General features: G+C 47.7%; 1 protein-coding gene across 2 annotated transcripts in view; it reads left to right on the forward strand.

Annotated features, from left to right (window-relative positions):
- Positions 1-8,519: 8,519 nt before the first annotated feature.
- SLC39A11 (solute carrier family 39 member 11) overlaps positions 8,520-20,668 on the forward strand; it is a 444,045-nt gene continuing 431,896 nt past the window's right edge. For both annotated transcript variants that reach the window (XM_064369170.1, XM_064369171.1), the window contains exons 1-3: positions 8,520-8,607; positions 12,638-12,756; positions 16,834-16,872. In XM_064369170.1, coding sequence (XP_064225240.1) covers positions 12,649-12,756; positions 16,834-16,872 — 147 coding nt within the window. In that variant the 5' untranslated portion in view covers positions 8,520-8,607; positions 12,638-12,648. The remainder of the gene's footprint in view (positions 8,608-12,637; positions 12,757-16,833; positions 16,873-20,668) is intronic.

Genomic DNA, 20,668 nt, shown 5'->3' on the forward strand with positions numbered 1-20,668 from the left:
CTGACACAGTGAGCGTGCGGTAAACATTTGCTGAGTGACTGAATGAATGAACAGGTCATTTACGTGATCGATGCAATTGTGAAAGAATAGGCTCAAAATAGAACTTAATTGTTCAGCAATTTCCCTTTGTAAGCCTGTCAAAATGGCCTCCACAGAATTGCTTATTATGAGATGCCAGAAGAATTGTTTGAAGTAAAAAATGTACAAAAATGAGAAAAACTGATTTATGCCTATTATCATCTCAGAGGCAGAGTTGAGATGTTCCTGTTCTCTCAGTGGTGGTTTTTTTTTTTTTTTTTGTCTAATAATTGGATATCATATTAAACTGGAAGTCAAGTAAGCTTGGTTTTGCATTTTAAATAACTGTCACAAGGCGGGACATGGTGGCTCACACCCGTAATCCCAGCACTTTGGGTGGCTGAGGCAGGTGGATCACCTGAAGTAGGAGTTCAAGACCAACCTGGCCAGCATGGCAAAACCCTGTTTGTACTAAAGACACAAAAATTAACTGGGTGTGGTGGCGCGCACCTGTAATCCCAGCTACTCGGGAGGCTGAGGCAGGAGGATCACTTGAACTCGAGAGGTGGAGGTTGCAGCGAGTGGAGATTGTACCACTGCACTCCAGCCTGGGCAACCGAGTGAGACTGTCTCAAAAAACAACAAAACAAACAAACAAACAAAAAAAAATTCAGTCACAAAACCAGAAACTTTGATCCCAACAATGATCTGTATAAAGTCAGTGAAACCTTTACCATGGTGCCTTCCTCAAGCATATGTGGTGCAGGTTTGGATTCAAACATTAGACAAAGGTAAGGAAGGACCAGATGGCCAACTTGGTTTCTCCTTCCAGCCCTCTAGGCAGCATTTCCCTGTACTAGGCTCAGAAAAGTGGTGCCAAGTGGCTGCTCTGGATGGTGCTTATGTAAGAGGCTGGTTAGAACCTTCTGTTCGGAGGCCGGTGCAGTGGCTCCTACCTATAATCCCAGCACTTTGGGAGGCCAAGGTGGGCAGATTACTTGAGGTCAGGAGTTCAAGACCAGCCTGGCCAACATGGTGAAACCCCATCTCTACTAGAAATACCAGTTATCCAGGTATGCTGATGGGCGCCTGTAATCCCAGTTACTCAGGAGGCTGAGGCAGGAGAATCACTTGAACCTGGGAGACAGAGGCTTCAGTGAGCTGAGATTGTGCTGCCACTGTACTCCAGTCTGGGCGACAGAGAGAACCTCTGTCTAAAAAAACACTTATGTGACAGATTGACTTCCTATTTTTTTTTTTGAGGGGGAGTTTTGCTCTTGTTGCCCAGGCTAGAGTGCAATGGTGAGTTTTCAGCTCACCACAACCTCTGCCTCCTGGGTTCAAGCAATTCTTCTGCCTCAGACGAGTAGCTGGGATTACAGGCACATGCCACCACGCCCAGCTAATTTTTGTATTTTTAGTAGAGATGGGGTTTCGCCATGTTGGCCAGGAGGGTCTTGATCTCCTGACCTCAAGCTCCTCCTGCCTTGGCCTCCGAAAGTGCTGGGATTACAGGCATGAGCCACCACGCCTGGCCTGTTTCTGTCTTTAAAAGATCATTTTGGCTGCTGTGAAGAGCAGGAACTGTTTGGAGGGCAGAGGAGGTATGAGGAACATTTATCAGGTGGTCAGGGCCGGACGTTGAAGCACAGTTGTTTGAACACAGGTAGCAACTGTGGAGGGAAGGAGATGAATTCTGGATAGATGGGCGGAGGGCAATTTTAACAATCCCCTGAACAAACAACAATAGGAAACCCCTTACATTTCTATAGCATGTCTATAAACTGCCTATTACTGTCGCTGTTAGGAGCCCATCAGCAGATCTGAGAGCCAGTTCCCGCTGGGTTTATTTTCCACACGCTGCAGAAGGAAGGAACAGGCTGCTCCGGGCTCAGAGTCAGTCCTCATGCTGTGTCCATGGTCAGCCTCCAGCACAGGGGAAGAAACGGCAGGCAAGCGAGGGCGGGTGAGGCAGAGCCGCGTCTGCTGAGTTGGCTTCCCTGTACCCACCCGGCTCTAGCAAAGTGCACGGCACAGGGTAGGGGCTGAAGAAAGTTCAACTGAGTCCATGAAGAATGAATAAGTGAAGGAGGAAGAGGGCTGATGGGTAATCACCATTCAAGGGAGCCTGGATGTGTGCTAGGCAGGGTGTTGGAGGCATCACTCCAGATCACAGTAACCTGGAGGGAGCCCTGTGTTATTTATTCCCAGACTCAGGATGAGCAGAATGAAGCTCAGAGTGTAACTGCCCAATGGGTTCACCTTGCCACTACCTAGAAAGAACCAATTTATCAAGACAGGGGAATTGCAGTAGAGAAATAGTAATTCATGCAAAGGAGGCTGTGCCCTGCTCTGTCCCACTGCAGTCTTCCAGGAGGAGGTGCCAGCATGGCACATAGCCAGATCAAGCTACAGAGATTGCTCTGGAAAAGGCCATCTACCATCTTGTTGTCCTGCAGTTCCTTTGCTGATGATTGGCATCAGAGTCCTTCGATGCGTGGGAAGCAGTTCTCACTGCCTGCAAAGCACCCTGCCACCGGAGTTTATTATTACTCAAATCAGTCTCCCAGAGCATTTTGGGATCAGAGTTTCACTGCAACCTCAGCCTCCCAGATCCAAGCAATACTCCTGCCTCAGGCTCCCAAGTAGCTGGGATTATAGGCATGCGCCACCACGCCCAGCTAATTTTTGTATTTTTAGTAGAGACAGGGTTTTGCCATGTTGTCCAGGCTGGTCTCTAACTCCTGACCTCTAGTGATTTGCCCACCTCAGCCTCCCAAAGTGCTGAGATTACAGGTGTGAGCCACCGTGCCTGGCCGGGATCAGAGTTTTTAAGGATAATTTGGTGAATGGGGAAGGCCAGTGAGTTAAGAACGCTGATTGGTTGGTTTGGAGATGAAATCACAGGGAGTTGAAACTGTCTTCTTGCGTGGAGTCAGTTCCTGGGTAGAGGCCACAAGATCAGATGGGCCAGTTTATCGATCTGGGTGGTACCAGCTGATGCATCAAGTCCAGGGTCTGCAAAATATCTCAAGCGCTGATCTTAGAAGCAGTTGAGGGAGGTTCAGAATCTTGTAGCCTCCAGCTGCCTGACCCCCTAAACCATCATTTCTTTTCTTTCTTTCTTTTTTTTTTTTTTTGAGACAGTGTCTTACTCTGTCACCCAGGCTGAAGTGCAGTGGTGCGATCTTGGCTCACTGCAGCCTCCACCTGAAGAGATTATCATTTTTCAGCCTCCTGAGTAGCTGGGATTACAGGTGTGAGCCAGCACACCCAGCTAATTTTCGTGTTTTTAGTAGAGAAGGAGTTTCACCATGTTGGCCAGGCTAGTCTTGAACTCCTGACCTCAGGTTATCTGCCTGCCTTGACTTCCCAAAGTGCTGGGATTACAGGCGTGAGCCACTGCGCCCAGCCATAATTTCTAATCTTGTGGCTAATTTGTTAGTCCTACAAAAGCCGTCTAATCCACAGGCAAGAAGGAGGCTTGTTTTGGGAAAGGGCTGTTATCTTTGTTTTAAACTACAAATTAAATTCCTCCCAAAGTGAGTTCAGCCTATGTCTAGGAATGAACAAGAACAGCTGGGAGGTTAGAAGTAAGATGGAGTTGGTCAGGTAAAATCCCTTTCACTGTTACAGTTATGGGTTTTTTTGTTTTTTTTTTTGAGACAGAGTCCTGCTCTGTCCCCAGGCTGGAATGTAGTGGCGCAATCTTAGCTCACTGCACCCTCTGTTTCTCAGGTTCAAGTGATTCTCATGCCTCAGCCTCCCCAGTAGCTTGGCTTACAGGTGCCCTCCTCCACTATGTTGGCCAGGCTGGTTTTGAACTCCTGACCTCATGATCCACCTGCCTCAACCTCCCAAAGTTCTGGGATTACAGGCGTGAGCCACCGCACCTGGCCCAATAAACATTTATCTTCTGGCCAACACTCTGGCACTTTTTACTGTAAGGGAGTGTGTGAAAGGGGCAGTCTGCATGTTTGTGGAGTGGGCATGTGTGTGGGGATTTATTGAGAAAGATGGAAAAGGATAAGATTTGCCTCATGGGGGTTATCACCCCTCCATTTATGGGCTTGGTGTGGTTCAAAGAAAGTGAGATGCAGAAATGCTGATCAAGGTGGTTCTGGGTCTCATCCTGTGAGCCCTGAGTGCCCCATGCAGGAAGGGCACCATGGCAGGAGTCAGCTGGCCTTGGTATCCCACACTGCCCCATGAACCTTGGGTCACTCCAGAGCTTTCCTGAACCTCAATTTCCTTATCTGTAGAATGGGAATAATGATACCTTCCCCTGAGCATTGTGAGTTTTACGTAAGAAGATGATGTCAAGGTAAAGTGGCCCAGGCCGGGTATTCAACAAATGTTAGTTGCGTCCCCACTTTCCCTTCTCCACATCGAGTTTACCTACACATTGCGTGCAAGCATCTTATGAGGACATGCTGGAATATGAGGTGCTATGCTGGCTGGGATGGGGAAGGGAGCTCAGCGAGGAACTTGATTCCAGTCCTGACCTGTGTGCTGAATATAGCTGTGAAGTGAGATCCTACAGTATCAGATAGAAGGAGGCAAGTACCTTGAAATCCAGATGGAGTTCTGTGGAACCTTAGAGGATAGACACTCGATCTGTAACCAGGGCTGGGACAGGTGGGCGATGAGGTCAGATGGTGATGGAAATAGATGTTGGAAATAGATGCTCAGTCAGTGCTGCAAAGAAAAATTAGCACTGAGACAAAGGATCTTTCAGCAATGCGATTTTTACTTCTTGGACTGCAGGAAGGTTACGCTCGGTAGCCATTTTGCGAGGAGAGTACAATGAATAAAGGAAAACAGTCAAATGTATCCCTTACGCATTTGGGGTTGTTCTTACTGCTGTGTCTGATCTCCATTGGCTGGAGTCGGACCTCACAGTCTAACCTGAAACCTGATTGGCTAACAACTTAAAACTTTTCTAAATGGGTAAAAGCAATGGAGAGCTGGGACATGCCTGTGAGCACGTCCAGCACAGATATTTTGGTTAAAGTACAAGGACATAGAATGTACTGCGTGCCTGTACGCATGGCATGTTGAACAGCTACATAGGATAGGGCTTAACAGAGAGTTATTAGCACATTTATTCTTTAACAAGAAAGGAAACTTAAAAAAAAAGGAACTTTTCTACTTCCTGCATATGTGTTGTCGGAGGAGATCGCATTAAACTTAGGTCTTGCAGGATGGTAGGGCTTAGACTGGGGAGGCTAAGGGTAGTTCAGAAGAAATAGCATAAGGGAAGGTATCCGTGGCAGAGTGCAAAGGCTGTGTGGAGGACAGCGAGCTGTGCAGCCTGGCTTGGCCGGAGGGTACAGGGAAGAGAACACTGGGATACAGACTTGAGAACGTTTAGCTGGAATCATGCCACAGGAAACCTCGAATTCCAGGCTGAAGCGTTTGAACTTTATACCAAAGGCACTGGGGAGCTATTAGAACTTTTTGAGCAGGAAAGTGACGTCCTGTGCTTTAGACAGGCTGATCTTGGCAGTGGTGCATGGAACAGGCTAGACAGGGTGGAGTGGACGGAGGTGACTAGCATGACCTAGATAAGGGAGGGGGAGGCTGAATCCTCACAGCAGCAATGAGAAAGGAGAGAAAGGATTGGACAAGAGAGGCACTTTGTGGATTGTTGTCAACGTTTCTGTTTATTTTTCATTATAAAGAATTCAGGTGCCCGGGCACGGTGTCTCACGCCTGTAATCCTAGCACTTTGGGAGGCTGAGGCGGGTGGATTGCCTAAGCTCAGGAGTTTGAGACCAGCCTGGTCAACATGGCAACATCCCGTCTCTACTAAAAATACAAAAAATTAGCTGGGCATGGTGGCATGCGCCTATAATCCCAGCTACTTGGGAGGCTGAGGCAGAAGAATCGCTCGAACCTGGGAGGTGGAGGTTGCAGTAGCCGAGATCACACCACTGCACTTCAGCCTGGGTGACAGAGTGAGACTCCATTTCAAAAAAGTAGAAACAGAAACATTTAATGAACCTCTATGTGCCCAGTCCCCAGGTTCAGCAATGGTTAATTTTATTTATTTATTTGAGATGGAGTTTCACTCTTGTTGCCTAGACTGGAGTGTAATGGTGCGATCTGGGCTCACTACAACCTCTGCTTCCCGGGTTCGAGTGATTCTCCTGCCTCAGCCTCCCGAGTAGTTGAGATTACAGGCATGTGTCACCATGCCCACCTAATTTTTTTGTATTATTAGTAGAGATGGGGTTTCACCATGTTGGCCAGGCTAGTCTCGAACTTCTGACCTCAGGTCATCCACCCACCTTGGCCTCTCTAAGTGCTGGGATTACAGGCGTGAGCCACGGCACCTGGCCTTTTGTTATTAAGAGACAGGGTCTTTTGCTGGAGTGCAGTGGCACCATTACAGCTCATTGCAGCCTCAAATTCCTGGGCTCGAGTGATCCTCTCTGCTCAGCCTCCCAAGTAGCTGGGACTACAGGCCCAGCTGCCACCTGCCACCTGCCACCTTGCCCCACTGCTTTTTTTTTTTTTTTTTAGCTTTTTATAGCAACAAGATCTTGCTTTGTGGCTCAGGCTGGTTTTGAACTCCTGGACTCAAACAGTCTTCCTTCCTTGTCCTCCCAAAGTGCTGGGATTACAGGTGTGAGCCACTGCATCCCGCCTAACAATGGTTAATTCATGGCCAATTTTGTTTAACGTCTACTCCATCCACTTCTCTCTTCCATCATATTTTGAAATTGATCCAAGACATCGTATCATTTTATGGCTATTGCAGTGTGCAGGAAGAGCTATGATGTTTTGGAAGTTGAATTGATGGGCAGTGCCATGTGGGTGTTGCATCTCCGTGTGCGTGTCATATTCTGTTACGTGGAATTGCAATGGCTGATTTGAGTCTTCCTAGTTGGGGGTCTTTTAAGGGCAAAGACCACCCTCCAGTGGCCAGGCTGTCTTCTCTTCCCCATGGAGTGTATGGTATGTGGTGCGACATCAGTGTGAACAGCCTAGTTCTGCTGGAAAAAAGAGGCCTGTCATTGGACCCTTCGGGCTATTGCCATGAGACCGCAGGCAGTTGTAAAATAAAACACAGGACACTCAGCTGAGTTTGAATTTCAGATCAACAACAAATACCACTGTAGCATAAGTATGTCCCAAACATTGCCCAGGGCATATTTATAGCAATAAATGACTTGTTATTTATCTGAAATTCAAATTTAATCAGGCGTCTTGTTTTTATTTATTTATTGTTTTGTTTTTGGCTAAATCTAGCCAATCCTATCCTCTGGTCTTTTCACAGAAGTCCCGTGGATTATAGCATTTGACCTAGGGCAGTGCTTCTCCAAGGGTGGTCCCAGGACAGCAGCATCAGCAACTCCTAGCTCAAAACAAAATCTCAGGCCAGGTGAGGTGGCTCATGCCTATAATCCAGCACTTTTTAAGGCCAAAGCGGGTGGATCACTTGAGGTGAGGAGTTCGAGACCAGCTTGGGCAACGTGGTGAAACCCCGTCTTTACTAAAAAAAATACAAAAATTAGCCGGGCTTGGCGGCACGTGTCTGTGGTCTCAGCTACTCCAGACGCTGAAACAGGAGAATCACGTGAACATGGAAGGCAGAGGCTGCAGTGACCCGAGATCGGGCCACTGTACTCCAGTCTAGGGGAAAGAGAGAGACTCCATCTCAAAAAAAACCCAACACACACACACACACACACACACACACACACACACACACACACCAGCCCAGAATGCCAACCCCAGCCAGAATGACAGAACCAGAACCTCTGGGGGTGATGGCACTCTGTATTTGACCCCCTCCAGTGAATCTTTTTCTTTTACTTTTTCTTTTTTTTTGAGATGGGAGTCTTGCTCTGGCACCAGGCTGGAGTGCAGTGGCCCCATAACGGCTCACTGCAATCTCCGCCTCCTGGGTTCAAACCATTCTCCTGCCTCAACCTCCTGAGTAGCTAAGACTACAGGCACGCACCACCACGCCCAGCTAATTTTTGTATTTTTAGTAGAGATGGGGTTTCACCATGTTGGCCAGGCTGGTCTCGAACTCCTCACTTCGTGATCTGCCCACCGCAGCCTCCCAAAGTGTTGGGATTACAGGTGTGAGCTACCGTTCAATGATTTTGAGGGCCATTGACTGGAGCATGATGCTGATCATAACATCACGTTACCTGCCCCCAGCCTCCCCTGCCAACACATACACAGAGCATCCTGCTTTGCTGCGCACTCAGGGGTATGGACCCGGCTGCCAAAGGTGTAGAAGCATAGGGAACTTCAGGGGTATTACAAAGGGCTCTTTCCTTGGGTATCTGCGGCTTCTCCTAGGGCTGCAGTCACTGGCGGACTGCTCAGCTCTTGGCCTCAGGGCTCTGTTCTGCCCGCCCGGATCTGTTCCTGAGCCTGCAGATGGCTGTGAACCAGAGAATCTATTCTTCAAGCGGGAGTTGCCAGAAGCGGCTGAGGGGGCGGGGCCTGGAGGCGGGAGGGCCACGTGTGCGGGAGGGAAGCAGGAAGTGACTACGGGAGTGGAGCCGGCGAGCGAGCGGCAGCGGGGCTGATGGAAGTGCAGTGGGGGCTGGAGAGGGCACCCTAGTGAGTCGGCTTTTCTCTCCTTCAGTGCCTTTGGTTGGACTCGAGGCCCGGGGTCGGGGGCTATCAGGACAAGAGTGTGGGACGTGGAAGGGCAGCCACTTGGAGCTTGGAAGGGGGTGCTCCTGTAGAGTGGAGGGGTTTGCAGGAGAAATTTGGCGGCTTTGGCAGGTGGCGGGCAGGGTGGGAGGGTGGGGAGCAGCGGGAAGGAAGTCCCCGGACCCCCCTTTCCCCCTCCAGGGTGATCTGGAGGGCAATGACCTACCTTCTTTTTACAGTCCTCACCCAAGCTCCTCTTCGTTCATCGCCTCCTAGGGGGTGTGTGGAGGACCCGGGATTCCTGGGAACAGATACCGCTACAATTCCAGGCCCCTCCCACTTGCTCTGGCTGTTAGCGGACCTCTTGAACTTGACTGGGAATCTGGTTAACTGGGGCATGACCGTGTGCATTTCTAACCAATTCCCAGGTTGGGTGGTCCGCGGACCAGGCTTTGAGTAGCGAGGCATTAGAGAACTTTTCCACAGTCCTCTCCGCCCAGACCTGAATCCTTCTGCTGGATCCCCTTCGTGGAGTTAGGGCATGTGTGTGCAGTTCCACTAAGGCCCAGCAGCCCTAGTCCTCTTTCCACTTCTGCAACTTCAGCCTCTTGAAGCGGAACGACAGGTTTAAAAGGGGGCGGGGAGAAGAAAGACAACAAACCTGTATCAGTCAGCCGGAAATGCCCCTGTGCTGCTGTGGTAGATGTATACAAGTGTATAGGCTGTTGGCATTTTAAAAGTTGGAACGGGCAGAGAATTATTCTCCCTCCCGCTACCTAATCAAGGTTGATGGAGTTAATATCCCCATCCCGAGGAAGTCTGAGTGAGCCCCATTGCATGGAGATGCTGTGCCCTAAATCGTTACTGGTCTGCCAGTTAGAGAAAAATTTTGTTCTCTTTGGACTCTGCCAGAAACTTTTATTCTCTTGAGACTCTGCAGAAAACGTTTTGTTCTTTTGGGACTCTTCCTTGGTCTTGCCAATCCCACATGGGGCAGGAGAACTCATTTTCTAAGCTCTTGGTATTGTAGAAGTTTTACCAGTTTTATTTATTTATTTAGAGACAGAGCCTCGCACTGTCGCCCAGGCTGGAGTGCAGTGGTGTGATCTTGGCTCACTGTAACCTCTGCCTTCTGGGTTCAAGTGATTCTACTGCCTCAGCCTCCTGAGTAGCTGGGATTACAGGTGCGAGCCAGCACCCTTGGCTGATTTTTGTGTTTTTAGTAGAGATGGGGTTTCACCATGTTGGCCAGGCTGGTCTTGAACTCCTAACCTGAGATGATCTGCCTGCTTCGGCCTCCCAAGTTGCTGGGATTACAGGCATGAGCCACTGCACCTGGCTGAAGTTTTACCAGTTTTAGTCCATTGCTTTCCACAGTTCGATGTGCCTAAGAATCTCGCATGGAATTCCACAAAATGCAGACCCTGATTCAGAAAGTCTGGGGTGGGACTTGAGTTTCTGCCTTCCTGACTAGCTCCCAGGCTGGACCAGTGCTACTGGTTGTCTGACCACCCTTGGAGCAGCGAGGATTTAAAATAGCAAATGGAGAAGAACCTTCTCCAAAGGGCACTGGGCTTGCATTGCCCATGATAAGCGCTGCTCCTGTTGGTATGGAAAAGATGGTGGCCTTGGTCTTCTGTTTTTCTTACTCAGCAGGGTGCTCAGGTGTACATGGGGACAGGCTTAGATGAGTGTTTCCTTGACCACCGGGAACACCCAGGAGCTTCCTCCCTTCTGTTCGCCAGCCCACAAGATCCACGTTGACTTTGGCCTGTTGGCAAATGTGAATTGTTTGCTCTCTTCCCTAGCTGTCAAAAGGCACATTCAAACACAGGAAAGAGGTGTTTTTGTTATGCCCTGTCTTGGATGATAAGTACTGAGAGGATGATCGCTGTGTGCTGTTCTTTGTAAATGCTGTTTGAAATTTTATCCACAGCAACTCGGAATAGATGATTGGTGCAATGGTCCAGATGGCTTGGTTTAAAAACAAACACCAACCCCTCTTTTTAGGGTGGCTTAACAAGATGACAGATAAAAAGGGTAGTTTTTTAAAAATGATTTTTTTTCTTTAATTAGTACTGTCATAGTTTTCACAATTGGTGCAGTTTGTTTAGAGTATGGGGACTAGAGTCTGGAACCATAGATGCTATTTATCTCAGGGTTTCTGGTACAGGGGCCGAGCCAGGGCTCACTTGGGCTCACCTGGACCCATAGCCCTTCCTAGATTTGAGCCTGGGTGTGTTGCTGAGCCGCTTGGCATAAGGGCTCCGTCCACACTCTGCCATGGTTTCCTTCTAGGGTCAATCGAGGCAGCATCTCCTGCTCTTGATCTGCAGGCCCAGGGCTGCTGGCTCCTCACAGAGACTGGGGCCTGGCAGAGCTGAGTCCAGTGTGGTTGTGTCCAGCCAGCCCTCTGGGTGCTGGCAGACCATCAGGGAGATGAATGAGCCTTTGAGATGAGGCCCTGAGCCCAACGTTTGTGTACCAGAACACAGGGCTTTTCAACAAATGGATTTCTCTGCCTTGTAATTTTCCATAGGGAGAGATCTGATTGTCATTTCAGATCCAGAATTTTAAGCATGTTAAAGTCTGGAGGAGGCTCTCTGGGCTGAAATGAGATGGAATTGTACTTCCTTTCCTTTCCTTGGTGGGCGGTGGTGTGACCAGCTTCAGCGGCAGGGTGCAGAGTTGACCAAGGGACATTCTCTTCATGGTTCCGTTTGCTTGTCCTTGCTGACTGTCCTGTGCAGGTAAGCTGGCCCTTTCCCATGCAGCACGTATTCTTCAGGGCTCACAAAGCCCTGTTTGACAGGGTGCCAAATGTGAAAACGCATCATCCCCATCCTTAAGCAACTAAGGCTGTAAAAGATGGAGGCAAAGCCACACTGAGAAAGCACGGAAGATGCACGCTGAGGCAGGGCTGCGAACGCCAGGAAAGCCTTGGTCGTGAAGTTGGCATTAGGTGGGCTGCAGAGGATGCTCCGGGTTCTGATGGCTGGACAGGTGCAAGGAAGGTATCCCAGGAGGGAAGTGTATGAACAGAGACTTGGAGGCAGGATTGTCTGGGGCTTGTGGAAGGTGCCGTAAATAATTGGGTTGAGCTGGAGTTGGGTGCTCATGCAGGCATGATGGAGAAATGGATTGGAGAGTTGGGGGTGGGGGTGGGGATCAAAGGTCAGTTGGTGGAGTTTACCCTTTGGCAGGGTGGGTGCGCTGTTGCAGTTGTGATGGGGATTTAGACTGGAAGCGTGTTGACATCACCTGAGCTAGTCACCTGTCTTTGGAGAAGGCTGAACACAGATGGTAGGCAAGTGATGGTAGAAGGGGCAGACTGTGGCCAGGTGCGGTGGCTCACACCTGTAATCCCAGCACTTTGGGAGGCCAAGGCGGGCGGATCATGGGGTCAGGAGATCAAGACCATCCCGGCTAACGTGATGAAGCCCCGTCTCTACTAAACATACAAAAAATTAGCTGGGTGTGGTGGTGGGCGCCGGTAGTCCCAGCTACTTGGGAGGCTGAGGCAGGAGAATCACTTGAGCCCGGGAGGCAGAGGTTGCAGTTAGCCGAGATTGCACCACTGCACTCCAGCCTGGGTAACAGAATAAGACTCTGTCTGTCTCAGAAGAGGCAGGCTGTGTGGGGGAGACTGCATCCGATCCTCCTAGGACCCCTTCCTCTGGGATAAACCACATTCTTTGTGCTACTCTTTGAAACCACTTCTCAGTGTTGCAGCCTCTTTTGTCAGTTCCGCTGGCATCTCCACGTGCCTTCTTTCAGAGTGAGACGATTTCCAATTCCTGGGAGACCAGGACAGAGAAGGCTGACCTGTGTGCTGGGTGGCTGAGGGACACTGGGATGGTGTGGTGGAAGGGTGCATACCGCCAACCCAGAGGGAGGCCAGCTCCCGCCGCACAGGCTGTTAGGACATGTCAGAACGTGCACCTGTCACCGAAAGGGACCACCGACGGCTGACCCTCTCGCTCTTCTTGCACAGCTTTATCCAGCATGCTCCAAGGCCACAGCTCTGTGTTCCAGGCCTTGCTGGGGACCTTCTTCACCTGGGGGATGACAGCCGCTGGGGCAGCTCTCGTGTTCGTATTTTCGAGTGGACAGGTGAGTTGCCTTGCTTTAGTTCTGGATGTTGGTGGGGAGCCCTTTGGTAAAGTGACACCGTCCCACTCCGTGGAGCAGGTTTGCAGACTTTTGTGAAGCCCCTAGGCAATGCCTGCTGGGTTTGTTCACTGTCTTCTTATTTTCTCACCTTCTCCCTGCCAGGCCAGGAGAATAGATGTCTGCTTGTGTAGACACCGTCATGCATTGTCACCTCCCCTCCTGACTCTTGACAGCCTGGCTTGAAGGGAACAGGAAGTGAGAAGCCCAGTTATTGAGGCTTCAGTCGCCCGCTGCCCGATTTCTACCTGCATGTAATTTCTTTTTCCCATTCTTTTTTTTTTTTTGAGACGGAGTCTTGCTCTTGTTGCCCAGGCTGGAGTGCAGTGGCATGATCTCAGCTCTCTGCAACCTCTGCCTCCCGGGTTCCAGTGATTGTCCTGCCTCAGCCTACTGAGTAGCTGGGATTACAGGCATGCGCCACCACGCCCAGCTAATTTTTGTATCTTTAGTAGAGACGGAATCTTACCATGTTGACCAGGCTGGTCTCGAACTCCTGACCTCAGGTAATCTGCACACCTCGGCCTCCTAAAGTGCTGGGATTACAAGCGTGAACCACCACGCCCAGCCTACCATGTAAATTCTTTCAGGCCTGGAGCAAATGGTACTATGCATGACCAAAGAAGAACATTAGATTTCAGGTGAAACTGTCCTCCCCCATGGCCTTGAGTTAGGTGGGATGATTGAAAAGACCTTGGGAGAAGAAAGGGCATCTGTTTCCTTTCTCTTTTAACCCATTTCCAGGTTGTTTTGTTCCCTCTTGGGATGAATATAGATGGACTCACCTCCCTGGCTCCCTGCAGACCCTCATTCCTCTCCCCTACGTCTTCCATGTATCTCACTCACAAGCCTCACTCATTGCCCTGCGCCATAGCCCATGCATGCCTATGTCCCCTACGTCTCTCCCTCCTCATAAAACCCCATCCTTACACCCCTTCTACACACTCTACATACAGTCACACATTCTCACACCCGCACACATACCCAAATCACCTCCCCACACTTCACAACCCACACTCACCTCATATGCCTCAAATTGCCTTCTTTTCTCCAATACCGATCACCCTCAGTCCATAGCTGTGGAGCCATCAATGGATCTCTTGCTGAATGCACAATCCTCACATCATGCACCTCGGTGGCTGTGGACATTGTAGAGTGGCAAATGAATGAGTGACTTAAGATCGATTGCAGCATGTGGTGAGGTGGATCTGGAAGTGAAACACCTCTAGGAAGTTCGCAAGTCAGGCACTCTTGTGTTAGAGACCAGTACAGCAGGACTTGGTTCCAACAGCAAAATCTCCACCTCCCTTGCTGCACCGCCTCCGGGAGCTGATGGATTGAAGATTGGAAATCAGAAAACACACAATCCAGAAACACGGGTTATCTGGAACCTAGGTATATAAGATGCCAAGAGAAGTCAAGTTCATAGAGACAGATTGTAGAATGGTGATTGCCAGGGGATACAGGGGAGGGCAGAATATTGTCAAATGAATACAGAGTTTCAGGGTTTTTTTTATTTTTTTTACAGAGTCTTGCTCTGTTGGAGTGCAGTGATGTGATCTTGACTCACTGCAACCTCTACCTCCCAGATTCGAGTGATTCTCCTGCCTCAGCCTCCTGAGTTGCTTGGGAATACAGGCATGCACTATCACGCCCAGCTAATTTTTTTGTAGTTTTAGGAGAGAAGGGGTTTCGCCATGTTGGCCAGGCTGGCTTTTTTTTTTTTTTTTTTTTTTTGAGACAGAGTCTTGCCCTGTTGCCCAGGCTGGAATTCAGTGGCATGATCTTAGCTCACTGCAACCTCCACTTCCTGAGTTCAAGTGATCCTCCCACCTCAGCCTCCCAAGTAGCTGCGACTACAGGTGTGTGCCACCATGCCCGGCTAATTTTTGTATTTTTAGTAGAGATAGGATTTTGCCGTGTAGGCCAGGCTGGTTTTGAACTCCTAACCAAGTGGTCTGCCCACCTTGGCCTCCCAGACTGCTGGGATTACAGGCATGTGCCACCATGCCTAGCAGAGTTTCAGTTTTGTAAGGTAAAAAGTTCTGTAGACCAGATGGCTTCTTTCACTTGGAGGAATGTCCTTAGGGCTCATCCATGTTATAACATGTGCCAGAATTTCTTTCGTTTTTAAGGCTGAAGACTGTTCCATTGTATGTACATACCCCATTTTGTTTATTCATTCATCAGTGGATGGATAGCAAAAAAAAAAAAAAAAAAAAGAATCACCTTTTTATTGAAATGTAAGATGTGTGTGGAAAAGCGCACATTTTATTAGGTTGGTGTATTTTATTAGCTGTACAGCTTGATAATTTTCCATAAATGCTCATGAAACTAGAGCCCAGATCAAGAAACAAAACAATACCAGCTCCTCACCTCACAGCCACTTCCAATCCCAACCTCCACTGCAAGGGTCGTCTCCCTTCTGAGCTCTCCCAGCAGGGATATTTTCCCTGTTTCTGTGCTTTATTTAGATGGAGTCATCATATAGTATGTACTGTATCTGGCTCATTTCACCCTATTTGTTTTCCAGTTTCTGGAATGTCCCTGTCTGTTTGTAAGATGTATATAACTATAGTGTATATGTGTGTTCCCATTGCTATATGATATCTGTTGTGTGAGTATACCCTAATTAACATATCCATTCTGCTGTTGGTGAGAATTTAGATAGTTTCCAGTTTTGGGCTCTTAGAATAGCACTGCTGAACATTTTTGTTCATGGATTTGTTGAATCCAGGCACGTTTCTGTTGGGACGTGTAGTGTTCACCTCTCATTGGTGATGTCAAATAGTTTTCCAAACTGGTGGTGCCCATTTGCACCCCCATTGTGTGAGTTTTTTTTTTTTCTTTTTTTTTTTTTTAATTAAGATGGGGTTTCACCATGATGGCCTGGCTGGTCTTGAAATCCTGACCTCAGGTGATCCACCCACCTTGGCCTCCCAAAGTGCTAGGATTACAGGCTTGAGCCACCGCGCCTGGCCTTTTTTTTTCTTCTTTGAGACAGAGTTTTGCTCTTGTTGCCCAGGCTAGAATGCAATGGTGTGATCTCAGCTCACTGCAACATCTGCCTCCCAGGTTCAAGTGATTCTCCTGCCTCAGCCTCCCGAATAGCTGGAATTACAGGTGTGCGCCACCATGTCCAGCTAATTTTTGTATTTTTAGTAGAGACAGGGTTTCACCATGTTGGCCAGGCTGGTCTCAGACTGCTGACCTCTGGTGATCTGCCCTCCTTGGCCTCCCAAAGTGCTGGGATTATAGGCATGAACCACTGCACCTGACCAAATTATTTTGTATTTTTAATAGATACGGGCTTTCACCATTTGGCCAGGCTAGTCTTGAACTCGTGACCTTAGGTAATCTGCCCGCCTAGGCCTCCCAAAGTTTACAGGCGTGAGCCACTGTGGGATTTCGGGCGTGAGCCGCTGTGGGATTACGGGCGTGAGCCACTGTGGGATTACGGGCGTGAGCCGCTGTGGGATTACGGGCGTGAGCCACTGTGGGATTACGGGCGTGAGCCACCGTGGGATTACGGGCGTGAGCCACCGTGGGATTATGGGCGTAAGCCACTGTGGGATTACGGGCGTGAGCCGCTGTGGGATTACGGGTGTGAGCCTCTGTAATCCCACGGTGGCTCATTACAGGCATGAACCAGCTTGTGTGAGGGTTCTATCGTTCCACTTGCTCCTCACCATCACTTGGTAATTTCCATCTTGTAGACTGTCTACTTACTAAAGGTTTATAGTTGTAATTCAAGGGTGAGCTGAGTCAGAGACAACACAAGGGCCACGGCAAGCCAAACACCGCCTGAAAGAACACTTCTGATTGGCTATGGGGTGCATGGAAAGTTAACCGGAAACTTTCCCCCTGGTTCTTGGCCCATTGTATAATTTCAGGAGCTCACAAGCTCAGGGGTGGGCCAGTCTTCATCTGTGTGGCTCTTTTGGGCCTTATGGTTTCTTGTCCCAGGAAACATCATCTTATTGTCTGTTGGAAACTGAAACATCTTGTTTTGATTTTCAGAGGCGGATCTTAGATGGAAGTCTTGGCTTTGCTGCAGGGGTAAGTAGCACGTAGTAGGAGAAATGCAAATTGAGACATACTGCTTGTGACATTTGTCTGCCAAGGGCTATGTCCAGTCCCTCCCTTTGTTACCTAGATGCATCTCTGTGTTCCCAGGTGCTAACAGCTCGCTCTTATCACCTGCTGTATTTATTTCCCAGCTTATCAAATGCCCATTTCTCTTTAGACAGCAAAGGAGGTTGATTTGATAGCTGCCTCAGGATTAGGAAAATAAGATCATATTTAGTAAGGGCCCAGCACAGGCCTAGCCTAAAACATAGTTGGCTCTAACTAAATACACTTTCTTTCCTCCTCTTCTCCCTTAAAAGACCTTTTACTGCTGGGCGCGGTGGCTCACGCTTGTAATCCCAGCACTTTTGGAGACTGAGGCGGGCGGATCACCAGGTCAAGAGATTGACACCAGCCTGGCCAACGTGGTAAAACCCTGTCTCTACTAAAAATACAAAAATTAGCTGGGCGTGGTAGTGTACATCTGTAATTCCAGCTTCTTGGGAGACTGAGGCAGGAGAATTGCTTGAACTTGAGAGGCAGCGGTTGCAGTGAGCTGAGATCACACCGTTGCACTCCAGCCTGAGTGACAGCACGAGCCTCCATCTAAAAAAAAAAAAAACTTTTATTATAGACTTTTTTGTTTTTGAGACAGGGTTTTACTCTGTCACGCAGGCTAGAGTACAATGGCACAATCGTGGCTCACTGCAGCCTTAACTTCTCTGGGCTCAGGTGATCCTGCCAACTCAGCCTCCCGAGTAGCTGGGACTACAGGAACATGCCATCATGCCTGGCTGATTTTTTGAGTTTTTGCAGAGATGGGGTTTTGCCATGTTGTCCAGGCTGGTCTTGAACTCCTGGGCTCAAGCGATTCTACCTGCTCAGGCCTCCAAAAGGTGACAGGTGTGAGCTATGGAACCCAGTGTATTATAGACATTGTTAAACATGTCAAAATTGTGGGTAGAAGCCTAGGATGCATCCCAGATACCCATCTCCCAACTTCAATCATTATTAACGTTTCGCTAATCTCAATCCATCTGTCCTCCGCCAACCTTCTTGGGAGGTTAGAATATTTTGTAAAAGCAAATCCCAGACATCATGTATTTTCACCTGTAAATTCAATACACATCTCTGAATGATTTTTTAAAAAAGCAAACATAATCACATGGCCATTATCGTGCCTACCAAATTAACAAGAATTGCTTTTTATGATCTAACATCTAGTCTGCATTCAGATTTCCTCCATCTTTTCAAGGTGTCGTGTAATATTGTTTTGTTATAATTGGGGTCCAAACAAGATTTCCACATTGCATTTGTTTGTTATATCTTTTAAGTCTCTTTAATTTTGTAACAATTCATTTTTTTTTCATGCTAGTACTTTGTTGGAGGAACTGGGTCATTTGTCTCTAGAATATTCTGCATTCTAAGTTTGGCCGATTACTTCCTTGTGGTGCTGTCTAACTTGTTCCTCAGTCCCCTGTATTTCCCGTAACCTGGGAGTTAGACCTGGAGTCTTGATTGGTTCAGATTCCATTTTTCAGGGATGAAGATGTCATGGTGCTGTGCATTACAGATGTATCACTCATATCAAAAAGTATCTAATATATGGGTTTCTGTTATAGTTGATCAGGGTTTGGCTTCTTTCCTCAGATTTTAGAGCCCTGTGATCTGGAAAAACTAGCCTGGGGGCGAAGCCTGTCAGAGGCCATCTGAGTCAGTAGCTATTAGACTGGGGCCACTGTCCCATCAAAAACACTGTCCTTTCTGAGCCATACACAGGTGCACAGAGTGTGTTGAGAAAATTAGTTTCTAGGTTCTCAGCTTCCATATATTCTCTTCCCTATAACTGCTGTGCCTGAGAATGCCGGGGAAGCCAGTCTTCCCTTCCTGCCTTCCTTAGCACAGCTTCTTTTCCACGTTACAAAGGAAAGGTGCTCTTGCCTTACGACCTCGTCTGTGGGTGGCATGGTCTTCAGGCAGACACGCAGGGCCCCTTGGAATGTTAGTGCTGGTGTGGAGAAAGTAGAGGGCCCTATCTCTAATCACTGGGCACAATTCCTTTTTTTGTTTTTGAGATGGAGTCTCATTTTGTCTCCCAGACTAGAGTGCAGTGGCACAGTCTCGGCTCACTGCAACCTCTGCCTCCCGAGTTCAAGGAATTCTGCTGCAGCCTCCTGAGTAACTGGGATTACAAGTATGTGCCACCTTGCCTGGCTAATTTTTTTTGTATTTTTAGTAGAGACAGGGTTTTGCCATGTTGACCAGGCTGATCTCAAACTCCTAACCTCAGATGATCCACCAGCCTCGGCCTCCCAAAGTGCCGGCATTACAGATGTGAGCCACCGTGCCCAGCCCACAATTCCTTTAGCAGTTCAGATGCTGTCCTATACTTTAAAGGTGGATCTGATCAAATTGTCAGCAGAGAGGTCCTTGAAAGTAGTTTTCCATGGTGGACTATCCTGGGATTTAGGGCCTATAACTTGAAAAGCGTACAAAGAACAGAATGGCAGTATTAGAACACAGCATCTTTTTTCCCCCGTCCTCTCATTTATACGAATACATTTTTCTCTTTGCTTATGTTATGAAAAAAAGAAGAAAAAAGAAAAACAGTAAAATTGATGACCTCTATCTTATTCTAGTAATGACTAATAACTATCCTCATATAGATGAATGAATTGAAAAAACAAGAATAAAGCCCCATTCACTAACATATACATGTCGAATAATATTTTGCTTTGTAATATTTAATAATTATAAAATTGTATATTATATATTCATTCTTATGAATCTCTTTCCTATGACTAATAGTTATTATCATTATTCAATCCAAGAAATTGTTACTTAAGCATTTAGAGCCCTAGGCTCACAGGAAATTTTTAAAAATTAAATTAAAATGTATATAGATATTTATTTTTGCCTTTTTAAAATTTTATTTTAAATTTCATTCGGCTTTAGGGGGAACAGGTGGTGTTTGGTTACAAGGATAAGTTCCTTAGTGGTAATTTCTGAGATTTTGGAGCACTCAACACCCAAGTAGTGTACACTGTACCCAATGCATAGTCTTTTATTCCTCCCCGCACCCTTACCTCCAGTCCCCAAAGTCCATTGTATCATTCTTATGCCTAGCTTAGCTCCTGCTTATGAGTGAAAACACGTGATGTTTGATTTTCCATTCCTGAGTTACTTCACGTAGAATAATGTTCTCCAGTTCCATCCAGATTGCTGCAAATACCATTATTTCATTCTTTTTCATGGCTGAGTAGTAGTCTGTGGTGTGTGTGTGTGTATGTATGTGTATATATCACATTTTCTTTATCCACTCATTGATTGGTGGGCGTTTGGGGTGGTTCCATATTTTTGCAATTGTGAATTGTGCTACTACTATAAATGGGTGTGCAAGTATCTTTTTCATATGACTTCCTTTCCTCTGGGTAGATGCCTAGTAGTGGGATTGCTGGACCCAATGGTGGCTCTTTTAGTTAAGGAACTTCCCCGCTGTTTTCCATAGTGGTCGTATTAGTTTACATTCCCACCAGCAGTGTAAAAATGTTCCCTTTCACCACGTCCATGCCAACATCTATCATTTTTTTGATTTTTTTATTATGGCCATTCTTGCAGGAGTAAGGTGGTGTTATATTGTGGTTTTGATTTGCATTTCCCAGATCGTTAGTGACGTTGAGCATTTTTTCGTATGTTTGTGGGCTATTTGTATATCTATTTGAGAATTGTCCATTCATGTCCTTAGCCCACTTGTTCATGGGAATTTTTTTTTTTTCTTACTGATTTG

The sequence above is a fragment of the Aotus nancymaae genome, unplaced genomic scaffold (genome assembly GCF_030222135.1).
Source record: "Aotus nancymaae isolate 86718 unplaced genomic scaffold, 86718_ANA_hifiasm-v0.15.2.pri h1tg000089l, whole genome shotgun sequence".
Taxonomy (NCBI): domain Eukaryota; kingdom Metazoa; phylum Chordata; class Mammalia; order Primates; family Aotidae; genus Aotus; species Aotus nancymaae.